Consider the following 26,680-nt stretch of genomic DNA (forward strand, 5'->3'; position numbering starts at 1 on the left):
CTTGTTTCCCTGTGTTTGAAATCAGCACCAGCAGTATTAGCATTGGACATTAGCATCTCCGGGGTTAAAGCGGATTCCCTGAGGCTATGCTGACTCATGGGACGGTCAAGTCATTTCGGTATGCGCCTTAGCAAACAATTTCTTGCACCAAAGAAATATTTCCGCAATGCTTTCAGCTAATGTCGCTAGCTTCAGGAAAGCTATGTGTGCTATAATTATGAGTTTTAGAATTATATGACCAGTGGTGATGCACCACAGCATACAACAACAAAATGTGTCTGTCTTCCACATTTAACCCATATGTGTAGGGGCAGCTAATTCAGCGCCCGGGTAGCAGTTCCTTGCTGGTTAGGGATTTGAACCAGCAATCTTTCAATTCCCGGAGTGCTTCCCTGCCACGCTCTTACACCATGTGTCTGCTCTTCCTTATGTCTGCTGCTGTGTTGTGAAATTTCCCTTCATGGTATCAATAAAGTGCATCGTATCAAGCCTGAAAATAAACACATTTATTTACAACTCAGTATCAGAATCCACAGCATTTTGGAGTAACTTTTAAAACACTGATGAGAAGCAAAGTCCAAATTGTTAGGGATATCATCTGGCAGAGTAACATTGGTATACATGACAGTGTCACAGTGGTTGTCATTAAACAAGTTTTACAAAGTTTAACAAACAACAGACGAATGCTAGGGAGTGAAAATTCACAGATATGACATCGTTCAGACTGTTTCAACGAATCATCTATAATGCAGAAAGTCACTGAGGCACAGGGGAAGGCAGAGGCTGGACAGCTTGTGGAGTCGCATCCTCCCGAGGTCCTGCCTTATGCGGAACCTGCAGAGCTGAGCTAGAGTGGAAGGACCTGGGCACGAGAGGAGAGCATGTCAGCCATGATCCTCCCATCTTCGTTAGCGGCGTGTCTCTAATCCACCACCAGGGGGCACTCTGCACTCCAAAAAACACCTCAAAAATGTGTAACTCGGGAGATTACCTATCAAAAGCTTGACAGAAGCATCCAGGTGTTGTTTTCCCATGCAGGCTGGCCTACCTTGTCTAAGCAGCAGCACCCTCGCTGCGGAGCCATTGGCCGGAGCCAGTTCCACGGGTCTCTTCCCTTCGCTGTTCCTTGCCCAGGAGTTGGCGCCGTAGTCTGTGAGCAGCTCCGCGGCGGCCGGGCTGTCGACCTGGGCAGCGGCGTGAAGAGCCGTGTCTCCTGCCCTCCCTCTGTGCACGTCGGCTCCTGCGGTCACACGGACACACAGTCACGCCTCCGTTTCAGCCAAGTGCTGCGGCCAGAGGTCGGTGCTTTAAGTCAAGGTGTGAAAGAAGACAGACCAAGCTGTAGGAGTCTCTCCACACAGTCCGTTCTCCGGAAGAGACAGGCGGTGAACAGAGGCGTCCCCAGCCGTGGGACCTCCAAGTCGATATCCACCCCACTGGCCAGCAGGAGCTCCATACATTCCCTGTGACCTGATGAGAGAAAAAAGGGAAATGATTCCATTAAAACCCAAGGATCACCGATTAGTGCTTCATGAAGACATCATACCATGAGAAAGAGTCGCATTTCATTACCGTTAAACAACTCCTGGTAAAACACGATCATATTTTTGTTACACTTCCCTGAATATTATACATACGATTCTCAAAACGTTATGAAAAGTGCCAAAAAATATGCAGATCAGAGAAAATAAATTTGCTTAAATTTAGTTGTCATAAATTCTGATGGTTCATGAAGGTGAGTTGCAGTGTATGTTTTGTAACTTAAAATGCAACATAAAGCTTGTGTATGTTCACGCATGCTTCACATTGTCAGCCTAGTGCAGGCTGCATTTCTACTTTGTAAGCTAATAAATAATATGAACGATCAATCGAATTATGCTCCAAATTTCACCCGGGGGCCCCTGGAATCTTCCTGACTTCCCTCTCTTTACTCCTGCAAATGAACTAGAGTGTAGTTTTCTTTTCTCAGTTTATTAGGATAAGTCACATTTTTTTTTTCCAACAGGTGGCAGCTTTGATTCATTTTTGAAAAGAAAAACACTGTTTTGGAGCCTATATTAGGAACCACAGGGAACGTCCCCGAACAGGATGCCGGCGTGCCCCATGCCAACACGCACACATACAGTCACAGTACAACACAGGATGGAGCCCTTTACCTCTCTTTTCTTATCTACATTTCCTGTTTAATTCCACTATGGCTAAATGGTAACCTCCATCCCCCCACCCCGGGAGATGCAAATTGTTTGGGATTTCCCTTTGTCTGGAATAGCAGCTGAAGTGACAGACGTAAATACAATGGCGAAGCTCTAGACAATCATTATCGGCACCTCTCTTTGCAGCCTCGTGGACGGGGGAGGCCCCCGGGTAGGTGGGAACAGGGGAGGGGCCGCGTTCCAGGAGCAGCCTCACGCAGGCGACGTTGCCGCTGACGCAAGCGTTGAACAGTGGAGTGGCGCCGTCGACTGTCGCCATGGCCACCTGGAAACGGACACCGGCGACAGAGTCCAAAAAACATTAAGTGCTCGCTGGGTTTAATGCAGTTTCAAAGCTACCCAAACAGATTTGCGCTGGTGGCGTTGTTTCAGCATGAAGTTAAGCTCCCACATCAGCGAGAGACGCTTTCTTACATCTGCCCCGCTGTCCAGCAATAGTCTGGCACAGTTAACGTGGCCTCCAAGACAGGCTTCGTGAAGTGGGGACACTCTGTCCAGGGTGACAATGTTCACGCCGAAACCCTATACGAAAATGGGAAAAACACATGCAGGAGAAACAATTACTTTAAGAAAACTCAACAAAATTTTTTGTTTCATGTTCTGTGTAGAGATGCATTATGCCAAGTCGTTGCTGGATAGATGACAGCAGAGGTGCTGTGATTAGTGTGCTGGCAATGCACTGCGGGGAGGCAAGAGTTTTGATGTCCCAGCTGTGTGTGGAGTTTGCATGTTCTCCGCATATTGCTGTGGGGATTCCTCCAGATTCTCTGGTTTCCCCCCACAGTCCAAAAACACGGTAATGTGTGCTGGAGCTGCCAAATCGTCTGTAGGTGTGAATGGTGTGCAAGCCCTGGGTTGTTCCCTGCTTTGTGCTCCTTGTGTCTGGGAAGGACTCTGGAATCCCAGTGACCCAGAAAAGAATGTTTGACGAACAAGTCTGTGCCTAGGAGTTAGGATCTGTAATGCATCGCTAGCAGTATGACTCCAGAAGTACCTGTGCAAGGAGGGTCCTGAGCACGAGTAGACGACCCTGCAAAGCGGCCTCGTGCAACGGGGATCTCTCAGCCCAGGGGTCTGCAATGGACAGATTACAGCAGATACAATGGGATCTATAGGATCCCTCATAGCAATATAAGCTGGAGCTTCAATGGACAAAATATCACCCCATCCAGGTCTTATTTCTTTATTAGGAAATACACTGGAATTACCTTGATTAACATAAAGTACATTTAGACGGTGTATTCCTAATTTACTATAAAAAAAACATTAAACCTATTAATATTCTATTAATACCTACTATTAATACCAACCTATTCTGTGGCCACTCCTGTATAATATATCTACAACCCCCCCCCCCCCCCCCCCCAGTCTTCAATGTCAAAAATGGATTCACAGAAAAGTATACGCCCACTGCACAATTGCCACTTCCTGTTTAATAAACAGGATATGGCTGCAAGTGAAACTGTCTGGAGTTAACCAAAGGAACAAAGAATGATAAAGGAGCTTACCAGCCATTAGCGTGTTAGCGACGAGGGCCCCGTATTTCTGAGGGTCCGCAGTCCACGGTCCCCTCCACAGTGCAACCTCGGTCTTCACGCCAGTCATTGCTAAAGAGTCTCCCAAACGACTGTGATCCCAGTCACATCTGAGCCACAGGGCTCCAGTTTATCAAGCCCTCCTTGGCTGACGCCTCTTTCACTGAAAGGTGTTCCCACTTAAATGACATAAGGGCTTATGCAGATAAGTCTCTTGTAACCTGACTCCAACTGACTGTTAGCCAAAATACTACAATTTATATATATATATATATATATATATATATATATATATATATATGTATATTTTTTTTCTTCTTTCTTTTCTTCTTTTTTTCTTTCCGTTGGATAACAGTGAAAAAATCCAACTCCACTTCAGTGCATTTGCTTTAAAAATGTAAAAATCTAAAGCCCTGTCACTGAAATTACCTTTACGGGTGGGGGGGGTGGGGTCAGAAAGTGGAAAAAAAAAACAAAATTATTGCCTGGGAGGTGCTGCCCCACACTTCACTTCTGCATTCCAGTTTCTCTGCTTATTTAAAGTTTCCATTGTTAGCGCGTCCTGCTCCTTATTCCCCACAAGAGGAATCAGTGCTGTCCTTCATGGTTTACAGCGTTTTGTAGCTGTCAGCTAGAATCCCCTTTACCCGTTTAAAGTTTAATTTCCACTCCTGTGGCTTTAGTCACAGGTAAACCCTACAAAGCTAAACTGTAACTCCAAACTCTGTACTCTGCACGAAACTGTCACGCAAGTATTTTGTGCTAAACCTGAAAAACCTCTCATTATATCTATCTGTCATGGCGGGGGAAAAAAACACAATAAACACATTTCAGGGTACACCAAGGTAGTCACGAGGATCTCCAGACAGGTTTTTATTAGATGCCTCAGGGCAGCACCATGCAGAGGTGGGGGTGGGGGGAGGGGAGGCATTTGGCTGGGTGGGGTAAAAAAAATCTTACAAAATACCTTTGAAGGTTGTCATATTCAAAAACGTTTTTTTCTTCTTATAGCAACCTCCTGTTGTTCAGTGTCATTACATGATATTTACATATTCATCTTACTATGGCCAAAGACGTAAAGAAGCTTTTTGGCCCAGTTCTCGATCTAAATGTTCAATACTGACATTAAGTATTAAAATAAGAAGCAATTACAGACTTTTATCTCACAAAATGTTTGTAAACAAAGGGTACTTGTGACCTCTGAAATAGGGGCATTCAAGATTATGCAAAGGCAGAACTGTAAATGGTCGAGTTCCCATTTCAGCCTTGAATCAGCAGGAATGTCTATGCTAATCTACACTCCTCTAACCGTGGAATGTTTTGACTTGCACTGCAACAAAAGCCACACTGCGTAACCATCAGCGGCATGCGAATGCCAGGAATCAGCTCTCTGTTGAAATTCAAACTCAGGCTGCTTTTTGCAGTGAATCGGGACACTTTGTCAGTAATGGTCACCGGTGACAAATTAATTGAACTTTGTTCGCGAGCACATTCTGTAGAGGGTTGGTGAATTCAAACGATCTAAAACTTTACATGTTGAGGCTTTCATTTGAAAAAGATATTTGTTATGTTGGACGACTGGATCATTATGACATAAAGAGCCATTTTCCAAAACCCACTCTGCTTCGTTATTTTCGAGACACGACAGCCAGCAGACCCTCTATCAGACATGCTCAACATACGTTACCAAATTGAGAAATAAAAGTCACGCTGTTCTCATTCTAACCCACCAAAGACATTTCATTAAATTTTATAAACTCACATAGTCCACAGAAACTCTCCAGTGAATGGATCCCATGGATTGAGTGAATTTTGGAAATTTACATTCCAGTTGTATTACAGGTTCCCTTGGCACTTTTAAACAACTAAAAGAATATGGGCGTCATTTATTGCACTATAAGTCATAGCAGCAAACCTATGAGGTGCTGATGAAAGGTTTTATCATATTACAGGGCACTGAAACGTCTGCATATGCTTATGGCTTCTCCTTCAGGGCGTGTGTCTGTGTATCTCTGTGTGTCTGTGTATGTGTGTGTCTGTGTATCTCTGTGTCTGTGTGTGTCTGTGTATCTCTGTGTCTGTGTGTGTCTGTGTATGTGTGTGTCTGTGTATCTCTGTGTGTCTGTGTATCTCTGTGTGTCTGTGTATCTCTGTGTCTGTGTGTGTCTGTGTATCTCTGTGTGTCTGTGAATCTCTGTGTGTCTGTGCTTCTCTGTGTGTCTGTGTATGTGTGTGTCTGTGTATCTCTGTGTGTCTGTGTATCTCTGTGTATCTCTGTGTCTGTGCATCTCTGTGTCTGTGTGTGTCTGTGTATGTGTGTGTCTGTGTATCTCTGTGTCTGTGTGTGTCTGTGTATCTCTGTGTCTGTGTGTGTCTGTGTATGTGTGTGTCTGTGTATCTCTGTGTGTCTGTGTATCTCTGTGTGTCTGTGTATCTCTGTGTCTGTGTGTGTCTGTGTATCTCTGTGTGTCTGTGAATCTCTGTGTGTCTGTGCTTCTCTGTGTGTCTGTGTATGTGTGTGTCTGTGTATCTCTGTGTGTCTGTGTATCTCTGTGTATCTCTGTGTCTGTGAATCTCTGTGTGTCTGTGTATGTGTGTGTCTGTGTATGTCTGTGTATATGGTTATGTGTGCGTCTGTGTATCTCTGTGTGTCTGTGTCTGTGTATGTGTGTGTCTGTGTAACAATCTTTTCATGGATAAGGAAGCCTAACAAGGTAACCAAGAGGTAAGAAACAAATTGGATGATAAATAATTGTTGTGAGGGTATTTTATGGCTCATTTAAGACACGGGTCGCCACCGACCTGTTTAACATAAGGGATAGGAACAGAAAACTAACATATAACAAAGGATACAAACTCAGTATGTATTTTCACAGGTTCTCCTTGAAATAGTGTTGGATGGCACAGTGCATGTACATTACATATAAACATATGTTTGTATAAGTGCATTTTACAAGTTTTTCTTATTTCACACAGTATTTAAAGATCTATATATTAAGTGAAACAAATTCAATGTCACAATTGACAAGTGTAGTAACTTTATCATCATTTATAAAAAAAATATATCACAATATTGATTTGAAATTTACATATCATCCATTTGGGTGGGCATGGTGGTGCAGTGGTTAGCACTGTTGCCTCACACCGCTGGGACCTGGGTTGGAGTCTTTGCCTGGGTCACATGTGTGTGGAGTTTGCATGTTCTCCCCATGTTGTCGTGGGGTTTCCTCCGGGTACTCCGGTTTACCCCTGCAGTGCAAAGACATGCTGAGGCTAATTGGAGTTGCTAAATTGCCCGTAGGAGTGCATGTGTGAGTGACTGGTGTGTGAGTGTGCCCTGCGATGGGCTGGCCCCCCATCCTGGGTTCTTCCCCACCTCATGTCCGTAGTTTTTGGGATAGGCTGTAGACCCCCCGCGACCTAGAAGGATAAGCAGTTTGAAAAATGGATGGATGGGTATTGCCGATACATGCATGAAATAAATTGCAAGCTTCTTATAATATAAATGGCCATTTCCAACCAAATATAAACAGGACTTTGTGTAAACAAACTCTCTGAGGAACAAGGGGTCTCCCTCTCAATGGAAATTATAATGCAAAGAACATTGATTAATGTGTCACTATGGTATGAAAAGATATATAGTCACTGACTGTTTTCTGTGAGGGTAACACATTAGACTGAAAACTGGATTATGGCTCTACTGGGTCATGCTACACAAACCCAACCAAGTTATTTTTCTAACCACACTGAGACTTTCTCACTCCTCTCCTTCTCTATTTACTGATAAACAAAACATTGCGTGAACGAAATTGCTACTCGGGTACTGACTGAAACAAAAGGTCAATCAAACCATTTCAATATTGCTGTCTAAGATCTAAACATTTTTCGGAAAAGAAAGAGGCAATTTCCTTTCGATGAACAGAATTGTCTTAGCATGATCAGCCGTGAGCTGGATTTTGTTTTCATTCACAATCTGTGACACTGAGCCGAGCAGCTTTTCACTGTCAACACTGCCGTACAGTGCTGAGAGGTAACTGCACAGCACTTAATTTCCCCAGAGTGGGGAAATGCACTGCATGCTAGATCATAGTGTTAATTTAAACCTAAGTAAAAACTAGGTCAAAGTGCAAAAAAGGTTGAGAGCCACTGTCCTGTGGGACCTACTGTGGGTCTGGTCAGCGATGTCCATACATGCTCATCTGCTATTTCGACAAACACACCGTCAAGATGGCGGCTGGCCTGGGTCAGGCATGATTTTTTGGCACAAGATTCATTCTGATCCTCCTGCTTGTTTGCCACTTCTCCAGATAACCTCAACAGCTTGTGTGTCGCTGCCTCTAAGGCCTCTGACGCAGCATTAGCACTGGAGGAGAAAAAAAATTATACCTACGTACTTCAGAAGGGAATAAAAACACTTTAGCAGCTGACAAAAGGCATGTTTACCTAACTTGTTAAAAACGATAAAATTATCCGTTATATTAATGCATTATATGAAAGTGAAACGCTAAAGCTTTTTAGCAGGCCATATCTCTTTTGAAGCTGAAGACCGAGACGCCATGTGGATTGCCGCTAACGTGCTTTGTCACAGCGCCGAACACCTTTGGAAAAAAAGGCATCAGTGATGTGGCGGCGACTGGGAATCTCATATCTTGACTTGAGTATGAAAATCTAAAATATATGATCAGATACTGCTCACCGAATGTCATTATAGGACAGAAAAATAGACCAGCTAGCAAAGAGCAGTGCTGTCGTGAATTAACGTGCTAGCCTGCTATGGCATTCTGGCTAATGTCGACAGGCATTTTCAGGCTGTGCGTCTTGTGGTTTGTCGTATACGGGAGCTTCATTAAAAGTTTTTATAGCCAGTGAGCTCGCTTTAAACCGAATGGTGAACCTGATGTTGCATATTATACGCGTTACAGCCGCTGGTCTCATTTTTATAATTTTTTTTTGAGTGTGTAACTAAAAACAGTTTCTTCTTTGACTCTGTGCATGCTCGATACCCTACTGTAAGACAAACCAGGAAATTCACGCATTATGACAATCGATTTAAGAATGCATCGGTGTCAACCACCACCCTGTCAACCACCACCACTAATTCTGTGGGAAAGACTGGGTATAAATTAAGGATGTAATTCTGCATCTGAGACTGAAACTGCTATATAAGCACTCATGTAGCTGGCACAGCTGCAGCCTTTTGAGCTCTCCTCATGTTACTAATGCTACAAAACTCATTTCTCATTTGACAATTAACACTATAAGGCATGTACATCACAAAATTGTTGTCCTATTTAAAATTAGGGAAAGCTGTAAATTTTTATAAATATTACGCATTACTAGGGCTGTAACAGTACACACATTTGTCATGTACGGTTAGTATTTCACATGTATTTTTGTATTTTCATTGTTTTAATGAAATTAATATTTTGTATATAGTGTTTTATAATATGTAGTATTATTGTATTTTATTTTGTTACATTTGATGAGGAAGTTTTTGATATTTGTAACAAGATATTTCTTGATGTATTTGTGGCCAGTTCTGCTACAGGGTGCTGTTGAGCTCAGGAAGCAGGAAGTAATGGGTAACGGTCCCCTTCTGCAGGCTGCAAGGTCTGGAAGCCTCGGAGATCTTTACTGACTAGTGTGTCTCGCCACCACACTGTTTAGTGACTTCCCATTTCGAGGAGACCTGCTCTCTTGTATCAAAGTACCATGGGAAAAGCTTTTAGCTGAAACTGAAAACTCAGAGTGTGATTGACAGGGCCCTGGTAACGTCCTCTCTCTTAATGCAAGCACTGTGGGAAAGACTTTTAACTAAAGCAGAAAATTCAGAAGAAGACAGACAGAATGCTGCAAAAGAATAACGAAGTACCACGGTTTAAACCAACAGGTAACTGATGTCATTGAGGCTAAGAAGTTCCGTTTCAAAACCCTAAAGTGGACCACACATTGCCCTACTCTAGCATCAGCTAGCTTAGCACACACCAGTGCCTAGCAGAAGCTATGACAGCAGACAAAGAATTTTCTTTACAAACCAGGACAACCTTAACTTGATAGTTTTAGCTACCATAACATTCACTGGACATTTAGGTTGTACGATATCTCCCTAAAATCTGACACACTTTTATCATGACATTTATATTAAGCTGTGATTCATGTTCAAATAAGCTTTCGTTCATGATGTAACTGCTGGGAAACTAGGATGGTGGTCGGGGAAAATGGTGCCACTGGAGATAAGAATTGGTACTGCTTTATGGCCGAATATTGCCAGCAGATGGCGCTATAAAATACAGTTAAAATAACACGTATCAATAAACAAAAATATTGCTAAGTGGCTGACTACCCCAGTTTCATTAGTATCACATATAAAAGTGTTTATTTATGTTAACAATTTCGTCCTTACAAAAAAGAATTTAGAATAAAAATGAGGAAGTGGTTTCATCCTGCTGTACTTTAACTTACTGCTGCCCAGCAAACTTATCAACCTCCATTTTCGATGAATATTCAGTCTCTTTAAGCTATGGACATCATTTCAGATGTTTTTTTTCTTTTTTAAAAGGTCAAAATGTTTACTTTTTATTTCATCAACTTGCATTCAGTCAACAGTTTATCCAGTAAAGGGTGATGGATTTTACTAATATCATTACATTATTAATTATTGTAATTGTTTTAGTGGAAGCAGAAGTCTTCAGCCTTAAGGTGGTCTGTCTAACTTTAGTGTAATTCCAGTATAAATCGTTTTGGTTGCATTTGGTTACGGACAAACTGGCACTGCAATTATTGCACCAAATGATTTTACATTTCCAGTTGCCAATTGCTGAGGCCAAAACTTCAGTGCTTAAACATAGCGAGTTGAGCGAGTGCGATTTGTATGGAAATTCAGGACACATCATGACTTTTCGTGGATCAATATAGGACACACAATTGATTTTTCAGTACAGCACACTGGGTGGCAACTCTACACTGGTTCCGCCTGGTGGAATACTGGCAGATTCCCAGATTGGTATAAGAGGCTGGGAAACCCTAGTTTAGAATTTGGCATCTCTGCATGTGGATTTTATCCAGCTGCTGCTTACTTAGTCCAAAAGCATGCAGGAGGTGTTGACCCAGTGGAAGAACTCACGTTCTGTATTTCCCCGTTCCAGCACTGAATGACTTCCTATACGCCTGTCGTGTGTACAGTATGTAAATAGGGAGTTTCTTAAAGTAAGTACAGCATATCGCAACTATATCAATAGATAGAGAAGGCTCCGTATTTTACTTACGCATGCTAGCATTTACATAAAAGACCTCATGGTTGTTGTATCTCAATGGGACCCTCGTGCAAGACCACCCCCCCGGAAAGGCTTCAAGTTCACCGGACAAATGTTCAGCCCTGACCTCTGACCCTAAATGTTCTTCTCATGTCTATATGTGCATGTCGCAAGGTCGGGCGGGGGGGGCAGCAGGATGGGATATGCAAAAAACCTAAATAATTACCATTTAAACCTTTAGAGGCTTTTCAATGGAAAGACAAGCCTGTATAATGATAATGGTGGTGACCGAACTGCTTTATGTTACTTAGGTTATCCAAGGCATAGGAGAGAATGTTACATATGTCCGATGCAACTTTATAATTTAACTACAAAGGCATTTTTTTTTGGGGGGAGGGGGGAGGGCAAAACCAAATTAAATATTAAGGAGTACATGTTCCTGTGATTACGGAACATGTTTTGACACTAACAGGTGTCAGTGTTTCCTGTCTCATATTCCATAAACGAATACAGACGCTCCTCTACTTACGAACTTTCAACTTAGGAACTTTCAGACATACGAATGAAAAGGACTGTAAGTCCAAATTGTGTTCCTTGGGCTCCCGTTTCCTGTCCACAACGTCATTTTTTTTCTTCTGCGTGCCAATTCCTCCTAGTACGACTTCCGGCCGCTACTCTCGCCGCGCAGCAGCGTAGCGTGCGTACTCCCAGCATCCTAGTTCTTTGTACTTGCGTATACCCTTAAAATGATGTTGAATAACGACTTACAAACATCTCAAATTACGAACAGCCATTCGGAACGTATTTCATTCGTAAGTAGAGGATTGTCTGTACATGTAATACTCATAGTGTCAAAGGGGAACCCGTTACAATAATGCCACTTCCCCCAATTCCCTCAGTATCCATGGGGTCTGATTAGTGTTCTGTTCCCTTTTTTTAATTCTCAGACAGCAAATGTATATTGTATGTATTTCCTGATTTAAATTTCAGTTTATATATTACAGCACATATTTTTATAACACATAAGAATGTTCCGTTTTTCAGCACCATAATCTAATTTATAATAAAGTGCTGAGAAAAGAGAGGAAATAGAGTGGGCCCTCCGTATCCCCGGGCTCCACATTTGCGGATTCAACCAACACATGTATTGAAAATATTGGGAGGAAAAAAATCCTGAAAGATCCAAAGAGCAGAACTTGAATTTTTTTTTTTTGTGCGCCAAGCACTACCTTGCAAGTGTAATTTGGGTAGGCTGCCGTAATTTTCAGTCAGACGTGGGGGCAGCTGAAATGTCACACGGCTTCTTTTATTCCTCTAGCGTTCCGGTTTGCCATATTGCTGAGGCTGAACGCCAGAGAAAGGCTCTGTCCCAAATCAGGGGCTACGGCTTCTAAGATCAAATACATCAGTCCCTCAGAAAGGATGCAACCCTTGAACTGGGTACAGCTATACTCTCCTTTCTTATTTATCTACTGTACTTTATTGTGCTGATTCTGAAGGTCGCTGGCTAAAATTTGATATATGAATCCAGGTCTTGAACAGGAAGGCAGAAAAACTGATTTGATTTTATTTTTATATTTGGATTTGGCTGCTGTACTTTCTCTTCTTATTTATGTTGTATTGAGTAAGTAGTCTATAGATTACTTATAGTACAGGATAGTGTCATGACCTGCTCGTACAGTCCTTCTGTGTGCCACTCCCCCCTCGTTACCTCATGTGAATTCCTGATTGTTCTCAGCTGTTCTGCATTTGCGTCCCTTAGTCTTGTGTAAAGTCCACATCAGAGTTTGTATCCCCTGGTCCGTCATTAATGTGTGTCTCCCATGTTCCCTGTCTGCCCTAAATAAACCCCGTCTATTGGATCTCTGCCTGTTCGACTTGTCATTCTCCCCGTCCTGCTTGCTCGCCGAATGGTGGACATAACAGATAATATGTGTGTAGGTTGTATGCAAAATATTGGACCATTTTATATAAGAGACTTGAGCATCCAGAAGGTGAGGGACAGACAGGCATTGAGGGGACCCGCTTTTCTGAATTCTTTATTTGTTCCTCTTGAATTTCCGCTAAATAGTAATTTATTAATTCAGAAAGAGGTGTGAAGTTCCCACTCTGTCACTCAATGCCAAAAAGCAGAAGTTGAAGGAAGTCTTATAAGCGACAGGACAAGCGAATGAGAGTCACTCAGACCAAATCATGGAGAGGAAGGTAGACGGTTTTCTCTCACTGTATTCTCTGTCTCTTTTTCTTATATTCTTGAATGGCTTCTGTTAAAATAGAAATATTATAGTGGCACTAAATATTCTCAAAGTGAGGATGTTTTTCATTTACTTTTATCTGTCTATTTGACTATTAAGTGCGATTGTTTTTTAATGTATTCTTTCAGGACACTTCTGTAACTGGAGGGGTGTTAATACAGCACACATTTCAACAGGGGGAGCATCACTATGAAATTGAGAAAGTGGTAAAGAATAAAATGACTCATGGACGTATATCTTTTTTAAGGTACAGTAATGTGAAACTTTTGCTGTCATATTGCACATCTGTTACACGGAGTAGCTGTTCTCTAAACTGAATTTACACATCATACCCAGCACTCTGAAACAAATCTTTTTATTTATCTATTGCACATTCCTCCAATATGCTTTCGTTGTGTTTTTTGTTGTACTCGTCTCCTATTTCTTGGATTTCATGTTTATTTTTTGCTGTCCTATGTTTTCATATGTCTTCTTTCATATGTTTTCGTCTATGTCTTACATATCCGTATTCTGTCTTAATCGTTTTTGCACTACGGACAAGAAGAACATAACTTCGTCTCTGTCTGACCCGTGCATCCTACGACTGAGGCGACAATAAGACACTTTAACGTCTTGTTAGCATGCGTCATCAGACTCTGTGTGTTTCCAGAAACTGTCTTAGGAAATTACAACGCACTTTTTTGACTCTTTGTGAAACAACATATTCATTGGTTAATAACTAATAATTAATGATTTGAAGGATATGTTATTGAATTCTTATTGAAGGAACACAACAGAAATGTCAGCTGATCCTTTATGCTCTTGCAGCAAAGGAGACATGCTTCTGAAGATTAACGACATGGACCTGCGTGATTTGCCCCCAGAGCTGTTTGCAGAGTTGCTGGCCGAGAGCTCTCCTAGGCTGGTGAGTGAGCACATCCTTCCTGTGATACTGCAAAATAATCCACTAACCACCACACCACACAATTAGAAGACTGCATTCCTGACGCTCACTGTCCAGATAATGTTTGTGTGAATGTGCATCTTCACAGTACATTTTCATTAGAAAATATTATCAAAGCAGCAACACCTGACATAGACATCAAGCGCTGAAATACAAACCTTCAGAAAAAAATGTACAGCCCTGGTACAGTTTTGTTCTCCAAGGTATAACCCCCCAGTGGTACAAAATGTTCCTTGGAGTCCATTTCTGTACCTTAAATTAGACTAAAAGGTATATTTACTTTACAGCTAGGGTACAATTGGCAGACCATTGAAGATGCAGCATAGGTGACAAGTAATTGTACCCTCAAAGGTACAAAGTGGTCCATTTTTTTGGACAGTGAAGCCTATGCACCCAGATCTGTCTCAAAAAATAAATGTATGCTCCTTTAAGTGCTTCTGAGCTGTCTTCCATCTTGGTATGTTCCGCAGTAATTTAGAAGTTCTTCTGCTTAATCTGACATTTGCTCGAATTTTTTATTTTTTGTAAATATCGTCGTTTTACATTCCAATCATTAGGTTATGCTAATTTTTGTGTTTTTTTGTTATACAGTTAAAAAAATTTTAAATGGGTTTTATAATAGCTAATGGTATAAATGCATCTCCGAAAATTCATCTCTTGAGGGTTCAGTTCTGTCTCCCTAATGAAATGATATTGATGCATGAGCTTCGGCCTCCATTACAGTTTTCTGAGGGAGTTTGTGATTTGAAGATGAGAACCACGGAATCTGCTTATCAAACAAGCTGTTTAAGAAGATGTTCAGTCCCATTCCTCATCCAAACATGCTAACAACTATCTTGAAATTATGAACTGAATTTAAATATATATATATATATATATATACATATATATATATATATATATATACTGTAGAAATACTCAGATATAAAACAGCCAATAAAGCTGTTGACATATTAATCTGACATATGACCGTGGCCACTTACATGAAGTTTCCTGTTGATGCTCGATACAGACGGTCTATCAGCCCCACAAGAACGCCCCTAAAGAGAAGTGTCTGGAGAATGGAGGGTTCCGGGCCTTCTCTAAGGAGAATAAGGTCTTGAGTTTCAACCTAGACTTGAGCAGAGAGGCTGACCCAGACGATGTGACAAAAGAAAACTTTCATGAAGCTGCCAAGCCAGAAAGCCAGCTGGACAAGCTGCTGTTGGTCACCATGATCAGCACCAGCTTCTCCGTCATCACTGGACGTGGATGTGACAAGGAAGGCCTCTGCCAGGATAAGTTTTGTACAGAGTGCAACCAAAACGATGTGATTATGGAGGCTAAGTCGAGCAATATCACCCAGGGTAAGGCCTCTTGGGACTTTTACTTACGCAAAAATGTTCTGAGGGCAGAAGGAAAAATGATTGGTTGAGAGAAAGAGATGACCAATCAGACTGTCGAGCAGGTGGATCCAAGCAACCAGAGGAGGTAGGACCAACCAATCAGATGTCTTGGTCCCACCTCCTCTAGATGCATGAGCCTGACAGCAGTAAGTACTCAGAGTTCTCTGATCTGATCAGCCCCAAGCACTGCCGGTAATTAACATTAGATACTGTTTCCCTGTGTTGAATCAAAACTCAATGTTGTTTCTTCCACTCTGTATCAATATACCTTCCATCCCTGACATTTCCTGTAATGATCCCTATTTTGCTTTTGATTGTAGATCATCAAACTCTGGGATTTTGTAGAAGTTCAGCACGTCACATTTTGCAACATGACATTTCCCCTTCTTTTTCCTTTTATAGTACTCGGGGAAATAACGTTCATCCAAGAGAAAGTTCAGGACAACATCTTCATCCAGAGTTTAATGTACGAGAAGTACATCCAGAACAGACAGAGGCTTGCGCGCATGTCAAGTAACTGCATGACAAACTCAGGTCAGTGATCTAAAAAAATATAGTAGATGCCATGTGGTTTCCGTCATTGTTTGTTGAGGGGTGTCCCACACATTCTTACCATTTCAGTAAATATCACCATCTATCTCTACAAAACTACCTGCATCAAAGGGGAATACAGAGGAATCCCGGTTGTCCTGAATTTCTCCGGCACAGACTGTTTTCTGAAATGCAGCAAAAGTGGTGACGAGCCGACTGTCAGCATCGAGGTAATCGCGCATGGTTCCAGTAATATTACTCCCCATTACTTGTGCATATAGCGGAGTAGTGATTCAGTAGTGAACCTCACATATGTTACAGCTTATAACACCGGATACACAGATGCACTGTTTCGAGCATATAATTGCTGAATCGTTTCGTTTTTTTTTTTTCTGCAGAGCTGTGAAAAAATTAAATTGAAGAACATCTGTGAAGGCAATAAGGATATCATGGGGTTTCTTTTTTACATGAAAGCAGTCCAGCCAGACATGCGTCGCTTCGAGTCCGTCAGCTGCTCGGGCTGGTACCTGCATGCGAAGGAGGAGGAAGTGGAGGTGGAGCGATTCGTCATGACCGATGAGGCCTTCTACTTTTTCATTGAGGGGAAATAGAAACCGTTAGATGCCTTAAACACGAATCCCTGCGTCGCACGGAATTATTTGACACACCGTTACGTCCACTTCTAAAAACAGCATGTGCTTCTTATGTCGAGAGGTAGCGTCTTTGTCACAAAAAGAAAACACTTTTAGGCTATCAGCCTTTTATAAATGCATTTCTGACAGAGCAGAAGAATAAAAGCTATGAATCTGGCTTTGGACTGTTATTGTTTTAAACACCTTACGTAACTGGTGTGAATTTCACCGTTTTACCGTTGTATCGCATTGACCATGTTGTCTGAAGCTGTTCTCTATCAGACTGTAAGGAAGGCCAGAATTAACATTTCAGTATCTAGTCTTTCAGAATGAGTATTCGTATATTATGTCAGAAGCTAAATCTTTGCCATGTTTTACATCTTTTTGTGTGTGCTTTTACGTAAAATAACGTGAAATTAAATAATTTTTATTCAATATTTCTTCCTTTATCCAAGCCCAAATTTATATATTAATTTATACATGTCTGTTTTTACAAAGTGCAGATAGCTGTTTATTAATGTGAAATGTTAAAGCTGACATTCCAGGTCGTATATGCTCCCTGTCAACTGAAATATTATGCTAGATGGAACTCCAACTTGAATATTATGCTAGAGAGAGACGAGTTTGGGGACAAACTACACGTGTGTAACTAATTTTTTTTAAACAGGCTTGTCGTGTAGGTCAGTGTACTTGCTTCTCTTCTGAGCACTAATCCATGTATACAGCTGCATATTACACAGGGAGCAATTCAGGTTCAATATAAGGCAAAAGAAAGAGAACCTTAAAGTGATAACAATCGTCATCACATTTTAAAATACAAATCTAATGAATATTATAACCAAACACACACAAGCATTTATATTATATTTTTATGTTAATTCAGAGAATGATACTCTAATGCAGATGTTTACATTATATATAGTGGATATATATATATATATATATAAACATTATGTTCCATTGTCTGTGTGGAAAAGTTAAAATCTTGAACTGAAAATGATTTTTTTTTCCTCTTTAAGTAAAAGCACTTGCAGATGTAGAGTTGTACTTCTCATTTTAATTCTGGACTTTTCCAACCACTTATCAAAATCCTGTTTGATCATCAGTGTCATGTTCAAAATTCTGGTTTGTCACTCCGTTATGATTTTCATATGGGTTTTCAGTTGGGTTTTCAGCTTCCTCTTTCTTGGCTTTCCTGTGAAAAAGATCATTACATTTATGTAAGGCTTGAATAACTAACAGCAACAGAATTCACACTGCACGCTTTGTACATTTGCGACTCAGCCAGCGCAACATTGTAAATGCATTTCAGTCAATAAACATGTGTGCTGACATTTCTTTAAGCTGTTTGCTCGGGTGACGACACTCACCGCTTCCTGTCCCGGACGCCAGAGATGATAAGGTATGTTCCAACCAGAAGTAAAAGACCCATGACGACTCCGAACACCACCAGCCACACTGTCAGGGCCGGCTCCACGGGTGGGGGCAGCGTGGAAATGATGCCTTCAAACTCCAGCGTCTTATCATCAAGCAGGAATGCGCTGTTGATTCTGCCCCTGGAGTGCCTGCGTACACCGGTACCATCGTATTTGCTGTTAATTTTGGAAGGTGACCCCATTGCATTGATTACAAAACTTTGGCAAATTATGAAAACTATGGCAAAGGTCTGATCATACTGGTAATGACCGGTTGGGCGCGGACTGTAGCATCCAGCAAATGTTGCTGTAAGGCTAGGACCTTTGAGAATGCAGAGTAACAGTGTGTGGTCGATTTTCATAGGACTCATGTCCCTTCCTGGGTATGCCCATTCCTTGTACCTCTTGAAGTCCCCCCCCCCCCCCCATATTTCTTGGATAAGTAGTCGGATGATGAATGGATAATGACTGCAGGATAATTACCCATGACTACGGGCTTGATTAATGTGTGAGGGTTGATGGACTGGGGTGGTGGATTGAGTTAATCACTATAGGATGACAACCTGTGTCATCTGGCTATATCTCTGTGGGTTGGGGTGCAAGATATCAGATTTTATTAATATGTAAAGCCTGATGGCCTGTGACATTGAGTTTGATTAATCTGCGGAAGGTGATTGCTTGTGATATTGGTTTCAATTAATCTTTGTAGTTCAGCGGCCAGTGGGTTTTTTTTTATTATTAATCACTACCCTCTCGGTATGAGTCAATGCTACACTGATACGTATATAACTTCAAAAGTACATTTTTGAGAATCGTAAGATTTCTGTGTACAATGTAGGCCGCGCTCTCATGAGTCACTAGAGAAGGCCTTACCGAATAGCAGACTCCACTTCTGCCTTTGGGATGAGCACCACTGGGTCGGCGGGATTTGTCACCACAAAGTAGAACGAGATCCTTGGTTTAACTTGATAAGTGTGGATGTTGTCTGACCTGGGTATTTTAAAATGGAGTTTCCGCCCAAAGAACCAAAGATTACTTTTTCATACATCATTACAATTTGCGCTGAAACATTTGCTATTAGGTTATTTTAAACTAAGAAAAGCATTTAAAAAGTAGGTTTAATTCGTTCTTAGATCAATATGTACATAGATAGTGAAGAGCGTCCTTTATTCCTCAACAGTCTTTCTTACATGAAGTTCAGTGTCTGTCCCAACACCAGGGTGTAATACTGTCGCATAGCATAGGCCATGGTGGCTTTGAAAAGGTACAATTCATTGTCATTCCACTGGTACTGCAAAGAAGGATAAAGATGCTATACTTATTGCATTTTACATAAGTCTTTAAGTAGGGTTATTCTGAGAAATACAGCTCTGAAAAAAATTATGAGATCACTATATATTTTAAAAAATCTGCATTTTTAAATTCTGGTTTAATAGTGGTTCTGCTGGCAGAAGGCTACGCTGAGCAGCAGATTGCAGCAAGACTGTAGTCCCATATAGCAAGGAAGCAGCCCTTCATCACTGAGAAGCAGGGAAGAGCCGAACTGGAGTTCAAAAAGAAGTATATTTTACACAGAAGCAGACCCATAAAATGAGTGAAACTGAAAATGTTGCTGTGGTCTCTAGATTTTTTCCAGGGCTGTATATACAAAAGATTACAAGGATTACTATCGACTGCAAAAACTTGTTGTGGACTCACAGCTTGATCACCCATTGCAGCTTTAAGACTCAGTCTGACTTTGAAGGCCTCTTTAGAGTCTGTGTAGTAGAAAAGCTCATTAAGAACTTTCATGGACATCAATCCAAAAATGAGCAAAAGCGTTCTTCATTTATTTTCACGTTCTTACATGGATCTGTTGCGACATTCCATCCTGGAAACCTGTTGTTCTTACGATTTTCCTCCTGTAGCCATGTTTGTAGCACACTGAAGTATTCCAGGAGTGGCTTTGAGTCCATCCTGGTGACTCCAGACACTTGCTCCAGAGCTCTGGTCCATGACTTAGATTTTCCCAACTCCAGCATGGCCCTGAAGTACAGCATGCAGATACACCATTGCGGCAAAGTTCCACGGATTTACAATAACATTGTTATTCAGACTTATGTTTGAAAACGAGATAAGGTTAAAGCAAGAGGTCTCATTAATCTTAAAGTTTGAGTAAATTGGGGACATCTGCTAAAATGTGTTTGTCATTTTTTTCCATCTGAGGTATAAAGATTAGAAGGGTAAATTCATTGCACCCAGGTGTCATCTTTTACATTATAAAAGTGCAGCATAAATAATGTTTATCTGGAAGTTGTTGTTTACCTAAGTTTATCACCAGCTGGTTTGGAATTGGTGATGTCACACTTGAATAAAGGTCCAGTGTGTCCGGCAGTTTCACACAGGGAGGCCTGGAACTGGAACTGGTAAATGGTTCTGGTGAAATACCTGCAGGATCCATGAAGAAAAGGCAGGTAGCTTTAGGTGATAAGTTTGCTGATGCTGTGCTGATATTATAATCCAGCGTGTTTTAGCATCGTTTAGCGTCGGTTTTTGTACTGGTTATATGTGATGATGGATGAACACGGCACCTAATGAATGAATAATCATTGGCTACGTGGAATAAGGCGGCTGGGTCGCAGTATGTCTCGTCTCTGGGCAGAGGCTCCACTACACCAACCATGTCTCTCCTGTGGAAAATGCAGTTCATTAGTATTCACCACTGTTGTGCAGCGAATGTTTGCGTAACTAATTCGATTCAGCTGAGGCCTTACTTCATCTCCCACCACCTCTGCATCCACTGGTCTTTTGGGATGGTGCCTTGGAAGACCTGCCATCTCCATTCCTCCAGCATGTATGTGAAAGGCAAGGTGGCCACAATTGTCAAAGCCTGCTTCATCAGGAAGTTAATCTCTGTCTCTGCAGATATCAGTAAGTAATATCAATAGTGCTAGTGATGCTGAGATGGCATCTGCCTCCATAGATACCCGAATGTCCTCAGAATCTGCTTTTATCACCAGACTTTCATCGACATTCTGATGAAACACATTCACATATACTTAGAACTTCTCATGCATACGTACATATCTATTACGTCTGCACATGTTTCCTTGGTAACGCCCAGGCATAATAACTATACAATGCTTAAATCTATTAAAGTATCAATTATCTTTTTATTATGTCTAGCATTGTACCTACATTCACACACTATATAAGTGTGAATCTACAAGAATTAAAAGAAATTGCTAAATGAACTGGATGAAGAGCAGCTGCAGTTGCTGCGCCTCTATTGTCGCAGTTTTACCGTAATCCTCCTTGAAATCCGCAGGAAGAAGGCCCAGAGCCAGCAGGTGTTGTGGAGTGGCTGCAGAAAGAGACATGATCTCTCCCACGGCCTCATGGAAGCCCTCATTGGCTCCTTCTCTGAAGAGATACGACTGGTTCCGATAGGCCATTTGATACTGGTTGTGTCCCATCTCATGGTGGACCGTCAGAAAGTCATCCATGTTCACCTTGCCGCACATTTTGATTCTGCAGTTAATAAGGACAATTAATTTAAAAATGACCAATCAGTAAAGTATCCAGGATTTCATTAAATCTCATGTGCATTAGCGGAGGAGTCAGGGGGTGGAGGGGTAGGCATAACATAACAGCAGCCGCCCCCCCCCCCGTTACCTGGCAATCATGCAAAATTACCCAGAACCAGCCCCGCCCCGGGTCGGCCCTCACCCCCCCACTGTGACACCCTCCACTGCCCCAGTTCAACTGACTTTGTAATTTCATCATATTATTTAGTGCAATGACAGACTCAGAATGAGGAAGAAACATCCACACTTTTCTTAGTCTCATTCAACTGTGGTGCCATTCATTCTCCCCACCCCCCCTTTTCTGGAGTAACCTACCTGAAGTCCTCTCTGTTGCCCATGTCCCATGCAGTCGGATGGCACACCACCATCCTGCCATCATCGGGCTTCACAAACATTGAGTTTTCCCAGAAGTTTGGAAGCATCTGGTACAAATTTACAGACATGAAGAACTTTTCCGCTTCTTTGAACAATCTATCCACTGTCCAGCCCTGGAATTGTAGGGGAACGGTTTCATTAAGCTCCTCTCACCACAATTTCTGCAGTAAAGTACGGCCATATTGATAGAGTGGCCCTGAATTGCTTAATATTTTGTTTCCCTAAACATTGTAGCATTTTGTCTTTGTCCATTTTTATCTTTATTCATTTAGCAGATACTTTTCTTCCAAAGGGTCTTTTGTGTTTTTTTTGTGGTGTTTGTTGTGTTTTTCACTTCTAGGCCATGGAATATTAATGTTCAGATCTAGTGAAAATTAAATATATGTACATAGCACATTTTAGTAATCTGATTGCAGGTTAAGTTAAATTAGAAGTAAGTAATAATAGTGGCATAGTGATTTAAAATCTTAGGATGTTGTGGATTTAACTCACTCCACAGCTTTATAGGCCTGGAGCTTGGACGTCTTCTGTGTGATTGCATGGATTTAAACTCTACTCTGCTTTTCTTCTCGTAAATCACAGGAATAGAGTATAAGTGGAATGATTTCTCAAATTCGGGATGTTTTTAATATGCATACTTGACTATACTTGTGTGCTCGCGTAACCGTTTTACACCATCATACATTGACGAAGACCAGTTCCAATACTAAGAACAGAGTAAGTAATGCCCAGATGTTGCTCCTGCCTCACCCTGAATGTCAAGGATACATCGGCTACATCCTCTCGCCAGATGAGACCAATCCCACGATTCATTGCGGCCCAAGTTAGCAAAACCGGTCTTGCCAAGACCACAAGTACATCCTGTGTCCCAGATTCACTGCCACTGTGCAGTGGATTTGCAGTTGCGATAAACAGATAAATGGATAGATATATGACTAAGAATCACATGACGTCACACACCTGACTGATCATAGCCGAGGTCACGTCGATATCTGGTTTGTCGGGGTAAGGGACAGAGAGAGGATAAAGGTTTGTCCAAAACCTTCCCCACATGTCACCTGGTAAACGATCATGAAAACACACAAAAATATGTTAAAATGATGAAAGCTAATACAGACGCTTCTCTGTTTCTGGACTTCCTGTTTTTATAGACCTACCTAGCAGATGGGCAGGCAGTCCTCCTGCCTCGCTGATGTGTCCAGGGTACGTCAAATGTAGTTTGCTTCTCACGTAGGCGTGAAGTTCTTTGTACAGTGGCATGATCTGGAAAGATACAAAGTAGAAGCGGCTAACCAGAATTTGGGGAGAGAACCCCAGTCATTGCAGGACGGGTTAGCAGCAACGTGTTTTAGTGTAACGAATGGGATGAGAGGACATTAAAACCATACCTCCTGGTATATACGGCGGACGTCTGACATGAGTTCATCGCGGGTATAGCTGTACTTCCCGTCATCATTGGTCTCGTAGTTACCTCTCCAGTAGTCCCCATAGTCAGCATAACCTTCGGTTTTTAAAAAATATTTGTAGTTGTATAAAAATTTTGCCATATAAGAAGGTTTTACATTTTTTTAAACTGTATGTTTAACTGCATTTTTCTGTATTAGGTCTTATATCCATGTCTCAACATGTCAGGTTTGAATGTCTAACAAATTTATTTATTTATTAAGTATATTTATTACGGCTTCTGGCATGATGATCAACGAGATCAAAATTTCATCTGTGTGACTGATGCATCATATAGCTGGAGATAACAGTAAAGATCCTTTGACGTGATTTGAACGTCACTGCATGGCTTGGCTCTTCATTACTGACTAACTAGTGGCACAGAGCTCGGCGGTACCGTTAAGTTTTGCAGCTTCGTCCTTCAGCTCCACATAGTCCTGGTAGAGTGGCCTCATCTTCTTTCCCACCTCGACCCTCCAGCCCTCCCACACATGCAGCCTCTCGTAGTAATCTGTGCTCTGAGCCATGACGCTCTCCAGTCCTGCGATACAGCAGCAAGGTGCCATGTCCGAGAGCAACACTGTCATTACACTGAAGGGGCATGGATACCCATGCAGATTCAGGGGGCTCAGCAACTTACAGGGGCCCCAAATCCTGCCCCTGCCCCCCAACACCTACTCAGCAATATCTACCAAGGGGGACTCATATTTCTTCAGACTGAAAGTTCCAACCCAAACAGGGAGCCCAAGGCGTCATTTTGTCATGGGGCCCAGAATTTATAACAACGCCCTTGATCTTTACATTGTACTTTTGTTACTTTATGCACAGTAGCCATGCCTAGATACTAAAACTGAACTGAAATCCCCCATGATCGCCTAAGAATATGAGGTAAGAGCAGCTAGTCATACCTGGTTCTAGGGTCTGACAGTCGAAGGGATCGTCAAGTTTACACACTGTGCCTGTGCTGTAAATGGTGCTCATTTCATTCATGACTTTGTTGAGCTGCGAAAGTTAAACAGGCACAGTCACTGAATGTTCAGATCGCAGACGTTCGCGAGCGTGAACTGAAAACCTTCCGGCTTATGCCACTGCGGAACTCACGCGGTCCAGTTTGTCCTTTGAGAGCGCCCCCGACCCTTTGTCCTGAAGTGCCATCAGCTGCACTTTGATGCTCGGGTCAGTGATTTCATTGAGCGGGAAGGTCAGAGACTCCTCTGACACCTTACTGTAGTAGGACCCCCAAATCTCCCCCTGCTGCGACTGAAAATAGGGAGCAGGGTCATGTTGAAATGCAGGTTAAATCGTTTCACTTAGAAAATTGGACTGGAGCGTCAGACTTAAAGAATCACAGTGACTCCATTGATTCGAATGCTGGCCTAGCACTGTGTGTGTGTGTGTGTGTGTGTGTGTGCGTGCGTGTGTGTGTGCGTGTGACAGAGAGAGAGAGCATGTGTGCACCATGCGATGGACTTGCATCATGTCCAGAGTGTAACGTGACCTATGTTTCAAAGGATAGCTTCCAGCTCACTGTATTTCTGTCAGATAAGCAGCTTTTGAAAACATATGGGTTATATAAAGGATGCTTTATTTGGCCAGAAGAGGGCAGAGTGGTTTATTACATATTGCATGCTATCGTACCCCTGGAACTGTTCCAGTACACACCATTTACATAAACACATTTAGAAATAATTTGGATTAATTCAAGACAGAAGTCAGATTTTTTTGTTATAAAATTTACATCTATGTCCATCAATCCATTTTCTACTTTCATGTGTCCAATTTAATTTAATTATGTAATGTTTTATATTTATAACTTCCGGTTAATATAAAGCTTAATGCTCAGTGCTTGTGGGTTAGAGGTGATAAATGTCAGATAATTACATTTACTGAAGTGTGATTTCGCTTTTATTACTATTACAAGAATTCTCATGATAACTTAATATGGACTTGGATTAAGTATAAGGTTCTTAAGGGTTAGCTATACCCATCCATCCATCCACCCATCCATCCACCCATCCATCCATCCATCTATCCATCCATCCATTCATCCATCCTCTGTCAGTGTGTATCCAGCATATCCTTGCAGTGAGGTATATGGTCTTAATATATGTAGCACTTACCAGTTTGTCGGCGTTCTCACTGGTAATGTTTGTATTGTAAGCCCACGATGCCAGTGAATGCTGGTACATCAGTTTGGTGGCATTTTCGTCGAAGCTCTTCAGGAACTCGGCTGCCCGCTGCTCTACGTCCGACTGACCGCGGGTCACCCAGACCCCAGCCAGGAGCAGGAGAAGAGTGGCATGCATCCTGTCTCCAAAGACTGTCCACACAGCAACTGCGAAGTAGAAATATTTCTCATAGCAATTGGTACATCACCCCGGCCTTTGGACAGAGCTGTAATTGCAATACACACCCACATCTTTATTGCTGGGTCATATACTTTAAAAAATTCCTACCCTGAACCCACCAATTTTTAATAACAAAAAGGCTCTTTGCATGTTGTGCTTATATTTTCTAATGTGGTTTTCGTATTACGCAAAAAAATGACTGGAATTTAGACATTAATGTCACACCCTCTTATACACAGCTCCTTTGTTGTGGCTTTCAGAGTGACTCCGGTCCTTTCTGCGACTCCTCTTTGTACCTCCTGATTCAGAAAAATATAGTCCAGTATATTTACACAGGTATATAAATACTTCAGTAGTGTAATGATGGTTCTTGAATATGTCACAGGCTGAGGTGGGAAGTTCAAGTCCAGAGAGTAAAAATCCAGACCAAGATTTTGTTTCAACCAACCAGTTGAGTACTATGTAAATGTAACTCTGTACGCTCAGCTTGTTGGGTGAAACAAAACCTTGGTCTGGATTTGTATGCTGGATTTTTAACCTGCTTCAGCCTCTTTGCATCTAAATTCCCTCACAGAGTCTCACCTTGACTTATACCTCTGATACTGTGTGTGGTGTTGCCCAGCTACTGCGGTTCCCTGTTGGTGGTTCCCTGTTGATGGTTCCCTATTGGTGGTTCCTTGTTGGCGGTTCCCTGTTGGTGGTTCCTTGTTGGCGGTTCCCTGTTGATGGATCTGCGCCATCAGCCACCTGGTCAGGTCTCCAGAAGCCTGCTGTATGAGCTGGACT

General features: G+C 41.9%; 3 protein-coding genes across 5 annotated transcripts; 1 reads left to right on the top strand and 2 right to left on the bottom strand.

Moving 5' to 3' along the window:
- Positions 1-484: 484 nt before the first annotated feature.
- Positions 485-3,994, bottom strand: LOC125710138 (ankyrin repeat and SOCS box protein 11-like). Its single transcript, XM_048979475.1, has 7 exons — positions 3,722-3,994; positions 3,208-3,287; positions 2,628-2,735; positions 2,328-2,478; positions 1,336-1,470; positions 1,049-1,240; positions 485-862 (listed from the first exon to the last, which is right to left on the bottom strand). Exons 1-7 carry the CDS (start codon positions 3,816-3,818, stop codon positions 738-740), a joined length of 888 nt encoding a protein of 295 aa, XP_048835432.1. The 5' UTR covers positions 3,819-3,994; the 3' UTR covers positions 485-737.
- Positions 3,995-13,072: 9,078 nt separating this feature from the next.
- On the top strand, positions 13,073-17,182 carry LOC125710137 (uncharacterized). 2 transcript variants are annotated; one of them, XM_048979473.1, is made up of 7 exons: positions 13,073-13,206; positions 13,385-13,503; positions 14,064-14,160; positions 15,212-15,545; positions 15,987-16,118; positions 16,206-16,345; positions 16,514-17,182. In XM_048979473.1, the coding sequence occupies exons 1-7, from the start codon at positions 13,195-13,197 to the stop codon at positions 16,724-16,726; spliced, it is 1,047 nt and encodes a 348-aa protein (XP_048835430.1). In that variant the 5' UTR covers positions 13,073-13,194; the 3' UTR covers positions 16,727-17,182. The 2 variants fall into 2 exon arrangements, with proteins under 2 accessions (XP_048835430.1, XP_048835431.1); XM_048979474.1 differs by having other exon boundaries at positions 13,089-13,206; positions 16,593-17,182.
- Positions 17,183-17,830: 648 nt separating this feature from the next.
- ace2 (angiotensin I converting enzyme 2) lies at positions 17,831-25,852 on the bottom strand. Of its 2 annotated transcripts, XM_048979449.1 has the most exons (18): positions 25,667-25,852; positions 24,648-24,806; positions 24,455-24,548; positions 23,944-24,087; positions 23,492-23,604; positions 23,261-23,366; positions 23,064-23,161; positions 22,044-22,216; positions 21,446-21,672; positions 20,916-21,060; positions 20,733-20,831; positions 20,467-20,589; positions 20,009-20,187; positions 19,861-19,919; positions 19,353-19,453; positions 19,036-19,152; positions 18,118-18,312; positions 17,831-17,942 (listed from the first exon to the last, which is right to left on the bottom strand). In XM_048979449.1, the coding sequence occupies exons 1-18, from the start codon at positions 25,850-25,852 to the stop codon at positions 17,831-17,833; spliced, it is 2,430 nt and encodes an 809-aa protein (XP_048835406.1). The 2 variants fall into 2 exon arrangements, with proteins under 2 accessions (XP_048835406.1, XP_048835407.1); XM_048979450.1 differs by having other exon boundaries at positions 17,893-18,312; positions 19,861-19,946.
- Between the last annotated feature and the right edge of the window lie 828 nt (positions 25,853-26,680).

Source organism: Brienomyrus brachyistius, chromosome 16, assembly GCF_023856365.1.
Source record: "Brienomyrus brachyistius isolate T26 chromosome 16, BBRACH_0.4, whole genome shotgun sequence".
NCBI classification, from domain to species: Eukaryota; Metazoa; Chordata; class Actinopteri; order Osteoglossiformes; family Mormyridae; genus Brienomyrus; species Brienomyrus brachyistius.